General features: G+C 36.2%; 1 protein-coding gene across 2 annotated transcripts in view; it reads left to right on the top strand.

The window, feature by feature from the left end:
- ARMH4 (armadillo like helical domain containing 4) overlaps positions 1-10,105 on the top strand; it is a 152,264-nt gene that overhangs the window by 136,149 nt on the left and 6,010 nt on the right. For both annotated transcript variants that reach the window (XM_069092276.1, XM_069092275.1), the window contains one exon: positions 4,436-4,467. In XM_069092276.1, coding sequence (XP_068948377.1) covers positions 4,436-4,467 — 32 coding nt within the window. The remainder of the gene's footprint in view (positions 1-4,435; positions 4,468-10,105) is intronic.

Genomic DNA, 10,105 nt, shown 5'->3' with positions numbered 1-10,105 from the left:
GCACAAGTCATTTAACCCCAATTGCCCTGCCTCCCCCTGCCAAAAAGAAAAAAAAAAAAAAAAAGAAAAAGAAAAGAAATACAAATATAAATAAAAGGAAAATATTAATGGGCCTTGGGTAGGATATGTCAATAAAATAAAATGACAAAGCTACCTAAGTTAATTTAATTATTCATTGTAATACCAAAGGATTAATATATGGAACTAGGAAAAAATAATAATGAAATCATATGGAGGCAAAAAAAGATCAAGAATCACAAATGAAATAATGAAATGGGAATGAAAGGGGCCTGACAGGGACAGATCTTAAAATATAACACTAAGTAGAATCATTGAAACAATATGGTACTAGATAAGAAAGAGTGATTGATTAATGGACTAGAGTAGATATACAAAATATAGATTAAATGACTGCACTAACCTAGTTTTTGTTAAACCCAAAGATGCCAACTTTTGGGGCAAGAACTCACCATTTGACAAAAACTGAAAGGAAGACTGAAAAGCAATCTGGTAGAAGCTAGGTGTAGCCCAGTATCTCACATAATATATTAAGATAACCTCAAAATGGGTACATGTTTTATATATAATGAGCAATATCATAAGCCAATTGGGGAACATTGAAAGAATTATCTTTCAGATCTATGGATAAGGGAAGAATTCATGCCTCACATGAGGCAAAATGGATAGTTTTGATTACATTAAATTATGAAGGTTTTGCACAAAAAAAAACCAGATGAAACCAAAACTAGAATAAAATCATGAAACTGGGGGAAAAAACTTTTTATAGTGAGTTTTTCTGATAAAGGTCTCATTTCTTAAAAAGATGAGAAACTGTGCCAAATTTATGAAAATAAGAGCCATTCCCCAGTATGAACAGGCAGTTTCAGAAGAAGAAATCAAAACTAACAATAGTTATATAAAAGTGCTCTAAATCACTAATAATTAGAAAAATGTACATTAAAACAACTCTGAGGTACCACTTTATACTTACCAGATTGAATAAGATGACAGAAAGGAAAAATGACAAATACTGGAAGGGACATAAAGAATAGGTACACAAATACACTGTTAGTAGTGCTGTGGACTTCTACAATTATTCTGGAGAACAATGTGGAACTATGCCCAAAGCAGTAATTCTCAAAGTAATTTGGCACTATAAAAATAAAGAGATTGATAAATGAATAGATTAAGTATACAACATACAGAAGCAAATGTATCTAGGACCCTAATGTTAGAAAATACAAAGACCTCAGCTACTGAGATAAGGACTCCTATCATTGGAAAAAGAAAACCTGCTTGGAAAATCAGACAGCAGTCTGGAATAAATTAATTTTAGACCAATACTTCACACCTTGTACTAGTGTAAGTTCTAAATAGAAATTTGGCCTAGATACAAAAGGTCATATTACAATGTGTTTATTGGAGAGCAACAAATTAGAGTAATGTGGAAAAATTACCTATATCAGACTTATGCATATGAGAAAAGTTCATCATCACACAAGGTAAAGGGAGAATTGAAAAAGATAAATGGCTAATTTTGGTTATATAAAATTAAAAAGGTTTTGCACAACAAATCCAATAAAGGCTAAGATTAAAAAGGATACCTTTGTGAAAAAAATATTTTAAAGACATTTCTCTGATAAAAATATCATTTTCACAATATGTAAGGAACTAATTCAAGTTTATAAGAATGAGAGCCATTCCCCAATTGATAAATTGTATAAGGATATGAACAGATATGAAAGTAAGAAATTTAGGGAGTCTATAGCCATATTAAAAAAAATGCTGCAACAGGGGTGGCTAGGCAGCACAGTGAATAGAGTAATGGCCCTGGAGTCAGGAGGACCTGAATTCAAATTTGGCCTCAGACACTTAACACAAAAACTAGCCAGGTAACCTTGGGCAAGTCACTTAATCCCAATTGCCCTCCAAAAAGAAAAAAAAATGCTGCAAATCATTAATAATTAGAAATATTCAAATTAAAGGAATTCTAACGTTCTACCTCACACCCATCAGATTGTTAAAGATGGCAAGAAGAAAAGTAATAAATATTGGAGGGTGGGAAAACAGGCACATTGATGGATTATTTATTAGTGGTCTTGTAAATGGGTACAATCATTCTGAAACACAATTTAGAAGTATGCACATCCTGGTGCATCACTGCTGGGTCTATATTTCAGAAATCAGAGAAACAGGAAGAGGTTTTACATGTGCAGAAACATTTATAGCAGGTCTTTTTGTGAGGGCAAAAACCTGGAAACTAAAATAATACCCATCAATTGAGGAATGTCTGAAAAAGTTAGGGATATAAATGTGACAGAGTACTATTGTACTGTAAGAGATGAGGAAATAGATGATTTCAAAGTGACATGGAAAGATGTAGAGTGAAGTTTTTGTTGAGTCTTTTTCAGTCGTATCTGACTCTCTGTGACCCCATTTGGGGTTTTCTTGGCAAAGATATTGGAGTGATTTGCCATTTCTTTCTCCAGTTTATTTTACAGATGAGGAAACTGAGGCAAATAGGGTTAAGTGACTTGCCCAGGGTCATACAGTTAGAAATTATCTGTGGCTGGATTTGAACTCAGGAATATGAGTCTTCTTGATGCCAGGTCTGGCACTCTCTATACCTAGCTGCCCTATAGAATGAAATAAGTAGAGTCAAGAGGACAATTTATATTGTAACATCAAGATTATAAGAATGAACAGTTTTGAAGATTTTTACAAACTGATAAAGAGTGACATGAGCAGAACCAGGAGCATAATTTATATGATAATAAGAACTCTGTAAAAATAAATAATTTTAAAACCTTTAAGAACAATGATCAATACAGTGACCATTAATGAAACAATTCCAGAAGATTGATGATGAACCTTGCTATCCACCTCCTTGTAGAGAGTGACAGATTTAACTTGTAAAATGAGATGTGTGTTTGTGTATATTTGTATATACATATATATATATATATATGCATTTGTATATAATCATTGAGGGAATTTGTTTTGCTTCACTATATGTATATATGCATATGTATATGTATCTATCTACTTATGAGGAATTTTTTTCTTTTCTATTTTTCCCCCAATGGGATAGAGGACAGAGAGAGAAAGAAAATATATTTTTGTTAATTAAAAAATAATAAAAGAAATAAGAGGCTGGGGGCATGCGTCAAAGATGTGGAATTTTGCATTCACTTTCAGATGAGGTGACTAAATCGTTAGCTTTTCTTAACTCCATCACTTTGTTATGAGACCTCTCAAGGAGTAGGGGGCAATTTGGAACTGTTTGTTATGTAAAAACAAAACACATCAATAAAACTTTAAAAAATCATTAAGGAATGGAAGTGAAATCACATCAAGAGTGATCCAAAATTGCTAGTTCATCCAGGTATGTGTTTTTCTAATTAGGTGCCTCAGCACTAACTACAGACCCACTCACCCCCGTGATTATAGGTATACATGCATGTGCACAGTGGTCCATTGATGAGAGAGTGTGACCCATATTTATGGGTAGATTTTTATATTTGAGTTATCCCTTTCACTTCTAATGAGTAAATGTTACAATTATTCTTGCATTATTGTTATATGGTAAATGATTCATTTTTTAAAAGGAATATATTGTAGGCCTGCTACTTTTAACCTTACTAGGCATTTCTCCCTATTCTTTTAAGGAAAAGGAAATGAATAATTCTAGTTTTCACAAAAAATGATTTTTAGAGGTGGGGAAGAAGACATGTTTCTTCAGGAATTTTATCAGCTGCCAAAAGGTAGTGAGGGGTACAAATTAAAATATATTACTTTCTAAAATTAAAGGGAAGATTACTGTAGTATTGCTCTCATTTGTCATAATTTTATTTAATTGCAAAATGAAGTAACACCTAAGCAGATTATAAATAATTTTAGAGAAACAACAACAACAATAATAAATTTTTTTGTCAATCTCTTTGAATTCCATGAATGGAGAGGCATTGGGTCCCTGAAACAATGATCTTCCTTCCCTTACTCCATACATACTTAGTAGTATGGGCCTAAGTGTTAAGTTGCTACCACTGAAGTAATTGGTTTCCATTGCTCATTTCACCCTTGAGCTATGGTGAGGAAGATGAGACATAATTAGACAGAATTAATACCAGCTGAAAAAAGCAACTGTTTTTTTTTTTTAGAGCTGCCTCCACTCCCTAACAATGATGCACCTACCTTCTGATATATACAATAATAGAAATCACTTAGAGAACAAAGCAGGATTTAACTTTTTATCTGGTAATAATAAGGGTTCTTTTTGCAACAATTTTCTGCATCTATTAATAAATAAGAAAATAAATGGGACATTCTCATCATGTTAATATTATTGATTCTTTTCTATACTTTGTTCTATTAATACCAAGAAAACTTTAGTGCAATGATGACTATTCAAATTTAATTCTCTTTTTTATTCCAGTGAGAAGTTGGATGGAAAAACTAAAAGACAAGGTATGAAACATATTTTCTCCTTTTGGATATTGTGTAGTCTGTAGAATTTTCTAATAAAAATCCCCCATAATGGTGTGGCTTTATTCCATTATCTTGGTTATGACTGTCTAGTTTTCACAGGTCAAAGGTCAAGAGGAAAAACATTTTCCTTCAATTTTTCCTTGTCAAACACTTGGGATGCTTCAAAGCTCAGTTCATACCTGATCTCTCCAATCAAGAGTCCTCCTTTTCAAAATTATCTTGTATTTATGTATTCATTTTGTATACTCACAGATCTACTTCTTCTTTCTCCTCATAGAATGTTAGCAACTTGAGGACACAGAGTGATTCATTTTTGTTTTTATGTCTCTTGTCCTTTGCAAAGTGCCTGGCACATAGTGAATGTTTAACAAATGTTTGTTGACTGATTGATTAACTTTGCTACTATTCATCCACAGAAAGGCAAAGCCCTATACCATTAAGTGAATGAATATTTCCAGTAGATGAATATGGTATCTGTCCTAGGGAATTCTTAAAACAAAGTATTTTTCTCTCTTGTACCTGGCATATTGGTTCCAAATATAGGACCTCTAGTATGGGACATCAAAAGAGGGTCTGCATAGAGAACTTAGGCTTTGGAGGCAGGCCAGAAAGACGCGGCTGGCAGAGGCAGGCCCGGAAAGGGCCTGATCAACTCAGAGGATAAGTCTTCCCACCAACCACAAGGGCCACTACCAGGCCTATCACCAAAGGGCTGGGACTGGAAAGAGCAAGGTAAGAAGCAAATGCAGGGGCCCCTGTCCTGGACAGCAAACACTCCTGGGGCTACCACTTCATAGCCCAGAAATTTAAAAAAAAAAAAAGCCCCTTTCAGGACCTCCAAAGACCAGGATGACAGAGTGAACCTCACTTGCTCCAAACACCCCTCTGACCCTGAAACATAGTAACTCTTGTCCCAGGGCAAAACCCTCTACAGTAAAGGCTTAGGATCCTAGAGGAAGGGCGTGGCTAGGGCCCTGCCTCAAAATGGGTAGAAAGCAGACTACAAAGACAAAGGCTCTGGAGTCCTACTATCCTCAGAGGGAGGAACCAACCTCAGAGGGAGACAATGTGGACTCCACACCCACAGCTGAAACTTCAACAGGGAATGGGTCCCAAGCACAGAAGGCTCTCCTAGATGAGATCAAAAGGAACTTTGAAAACAAAATGAGAGAGATAGAAGACAAAATGAATAATTCTCTCAAAACCAAAATAGCAGAATTAGAAAAACATTATAATGAGGAAAACATCTCTCTAAAAAGAAAAGTGTATGATACGGAAAAGGAGCTCCAAAAATTAACCAAGGAAAATGATTTGCTAAAAACTAGAATCAACCAAATGGAAACAAATAACTCTATGAGGAACCAAGAATTAGTCAAGCAAAACAACAAGAATGAAAATTAGAAAAAGAGAACTTAGGCTTTGGAAAGACAAGAATATAGATCCCAGTCCCTGGTCCTGAATGAGAGGTAAATCTCAAAAGTGGAGATTTGCAAAGAAGAATAGCAGCCTTTGAAATCCTGAGTGAGACTTCACATGAATATAGACATTGATACTGAGAAACTCAAATAAGATAATGGATGTAAAGCACTTTGCAAGTATAGATGCCAGTTACCATTATTATGATTAGCCGACAGCCACTAGGTGTCTTCATACTCACAGCTCCTACTGCTGAGTTCAAGCAATGTTTGTAGAGCAATATAAGGATGTGCTGGTAAATGTGTAACAACTGCGCTCTCCCCAAAAGAAAAAAAAGTGTGCACACACTTTAAAATTTAATCTGTATTACTTATACTTTCTTAAATCTAGATAATCAACAAAACAATAAATCAAGCCTTGATTTTTAGTAATTGCCTGATTGAAAATTAGCAATGGGCCCTGCTCAGTGGTGTGCCCCTGGACACAGTTGATTCTCCCATTGGAATAAAAAAAAACCGTGCTTAACATAGCAGAGCTGCCAAAAAAAAATGTTTTCCTTCCTTGTTAAAATGCTTAGAGATAAATCACTTTCCTTCCAGGTTCAAGTTTTTTTTTTTATTCCTCCTGATTTATTCTCTCTCCAAGTTTGTCATTTTTAATTATTTCCCAATTTCAAACTGTAATTACTCATATCTATTGAGTCTTGAATTAATTGCTGTAGCTTGTGTCAGATTTCATTATTTTATGCCAGTCCATATTTAATTGGGATTTTAGCTACAAGAAAAATCTTTTCCCCCTATAACATTAAAGTATTTACTTCAGATTCCCATAGTTCATCAGGCAATTCTGATAGCTTTTCATGCTGTCAGGTCAGGCATTTTCATGGTAGAATGACCTTTTCAAAAATACACATGTACATGTACACAGATTCTCCTCTGCCTCTATTCCCCTTCAACCCAAGAAATAGCATCCAGTTTTAGTAAACTATCTTTATTCTGCTCAGATTTTGTAAATCTATGCTGCTGGAATTAGAATGTATTATTCTCTTGAATATTAAAACTGGTACTGGACTATTTTAATTGTGTATCTTGAGATATCAACAAAACATATGGTATTACTAGATAGAATACAATAAAGGAGAAGTCGAAAAGTTAAGAACAGGATATATTACCAACAGTCTTATTTTCTGCTATTTTTTATCCCAAACTAAAATATTTCAGCTACATTATGTATTAAATGTGAGGTTATATGCTATAATGAATAGGTTAACCTTGGAATTATAAAGAATTAATTGGGGATCCTGATAAACCACTATCCCCTGAGAACTTTGAAATTCCAGAAGTGATACCTTGGCATTGTCCATGGAGAATTTAAGAATTCTATTAGTGGAAGAGGGAATCATGTTCTATTCATAGAAATAGATAGGAAAACAACATTAATTTAAGGGAAATAGAAGTAAGATCCATGTATATACTCTGACCTTGGTGGAAAAAAGAGAAAGAATATTACTTTAATCAGTTCAAAAAAAATTTTTTGGCAGGAAATTGTGACTTGCCAGCCTATCCATGTAGCAAGACAAAGAAGATTCAGGCATTGGAAAAGACATATTAGAAAACTTATCGGCTTATAGGACTCTTATAAAGAAGATACTAGATTAGCAAATTGCTTAATAGAAATATTGATGTCTACTTTAAGTGGAACTTTTGCTCCAAGCAGCAGAATTTTCCTTGATTCATATATTTTAATGGGGACAGGAAGGGACAAGTGGTCATTTTTCTTTATCAACCACACCTCATGGAGTCTATTAAGCAATTTAGGATGATCATAACCAGTAGTGTAGTAAAACTTTTCGTCAAAGACTTTTCCATCTTCCCTCAAAGTGCTCACTTAATGTCTAGTTGTTCTTGGTTCTTCTGGGCATTAGGAAATGCATTAAAAGCTCTGTCTTTAAAGAATACATCTGGGGGGCAGAGCCAAGATGGCGGAGTAGAAGCATTACCTTCCCTCAGCTCAGGCTTCCACCTTCCCCAATCCATGTAAAAAGGGGACTCTAAACAAACTTTGGAGCTGCAGAACCCACAAAATGACACAGAGAAGTCAAACTCCAGCTGAGGACAGCCCAGCAGGCTGGCGGTATTCCAGTGCAGCACTCTGGGAGCCAACCCCAGCCCCACGCCAAGGCTTTAGCCCCAGGGCAGGCCTGACCAGCCACGGGCCAGAGGGACTCCAGATCAGCAGCAGCTGTGGCATTTTCCAGATTTATCAACACATAGATGCAAAGGACAAAGTGAGAGGCCAGTGCAGTCTGGACTTTGGGATCAGTAAGTGGGAGTGCGTGGCTTTTACCCCTGGGGTGAGAAGCCGCTGAGACCTGGCACAGCCAGCCAGTGCCACGTGGCAGCTTCAGCTCCTGGCCTGCAGAATGTAGGGGGACAAAGCACCAGTCTGAGGGGTAATTGCTCTTGCTTTAACCTGCTTGGATCTGGATTGCAGTCTAGGGTGGAGGTCCTAGGGTGTGTGTCCAGCTTGCCAGAGTGTGTGTAGACCTCAGAGAGGGCACCCATCGAATACCTCCAGCAGCTGAGAAAACTCCAGTGTTTGGGACGAAATTTCCCCCTGTCTGGTGGCAGAGTCCTACTGAGGCAAAAAGCCCAAAAGTCAAGTAATTGAGTGGCAAAATGAGCAGGCAAAGGAAACAAAACAGACAGAAGTCTCCAACATTACACTCCTATTTTGGGGACAAAAAGGAGCAAAGCATGGAACAGGAGGAAAACAGTGAAGTCAGAACTCCTGTACCAAAAGCTTCAAAGGAAAATACAAGCTGGTTACAAGCCATAGAGGACCTTAAGAAGCAGATAAGAGAAGTGGAGGAAAAATTGGGAAGAGAAATGAGAACAATGCAAGAAAATTATGAAATGAGAGTCAACAGCCTGACTGAGGAAAATAATACCTTAAAAAACAGACTGACTCAAATGGCAAAGGAGGCTCAAAAAGGCAATGAGGAGAAGAATGCCTTAAAAAGCCAAATTTGCCAGATGGAAAAAGAATCTCAAAAGCTCACTGAGGAGAATCATTGCTTCAGAATTAGATTGGAGCAAATGGAAGCTAATGACTTTATGAGAAATCAGGATGCTGTTAAACAGATCCAAACAAATGAAAGAATAGAAGGCAATGTGAAATATCTCATGGGAAAAACCACTGACCTGGAAAATAGATCCAGGAGAGATAATTTAAAAATTATTGGACTACCTGAAAGCCATGATCAAACTAAGACCCTAGAAAGCATCCTCCCGGAAGTTCTCAAAGAAAACTGCCCTGATGTTTTAGTGCCAGAGGGCAAAATAGAGGTTGAAAGAATCCACTGATCACCTCCTGAAAAAGATCCCAAAAAGAAAACTCCTAGGAATATTATAGCCAGGTTCTGGAATTCCCAGATTAAGGAGAGAATATTACAAGCAGCCAGGAAGAAACAATTTGAATATTGTGGAAACACAATCAGGATAACCCAGGATCTGGCTGCTTCTACATTGAGGGATTGAAGGGTTTGGAATACGATATTCTGGAGGTCAAAGGAGCTGGGATTAAAACCAAGAGTCACCTTCCCAGCAAAACTGAGTATCATGTTTCAGGGGAAAATATGGTCATTCAGTGGAATACGGGACTTTCAAGCATTCTTACTGAAAAAACCAGAGTTGAATAGAAAATTTGACATTCAGATACAAGAAGCAAGAGAAGCATGAGAAGGTAAACAGGGAAAAGAAATCATAGGGAATTTATCAAAGTTGGACTATTAACATTCCTACATGGAAAAACAATAATTGTAACTTATGAAACTTTTCTCAGTAGTTGAAGGGATTAGAAATACATATATATAATATATATGTGTCTATATATGAGGGTATATGGGCATATGAATACATATGTGAATATGTGTATACATGTTTACAGGTATATATAGATAGAGGGCACAGGACCAATTTAACAGGAAGGGATGATACTTAAAAGGTGAAATTAAGAGGTGAGAGGAATATAATGAGAGGAGATAGGGAGAAACAGATTGGGGTAAACTATGTCATACAGAAGAGGCAAGGGAAAATGGTTACAATGGAGGGGAAGAATAGGAAGGCAAAAGGGAATGGGTCAACGTTATTCCCATTGAATCTGGCTTGAAGAGGGAGTGAAATACACACTAAATAGGGTA

This window comes from Petaurus breviceps, unplaced genomic scaffold, assembly GCF_028583685.1.
Source record: "Petaurus breviceps papuanus isolate PSGF00001 unplaced genomic scaffold, PetGlider_PUasm1.0 189, whole genome shotgun sequence".
NCBI lineage: Eukaryota > Metazoa > Chordata > Mammalia > Diprotodontia > Petauridae > Petaurus > Petaurus breviceps.
This window is presented reverse-complemented; position numbering and strand designations above follow the sequence as displayed.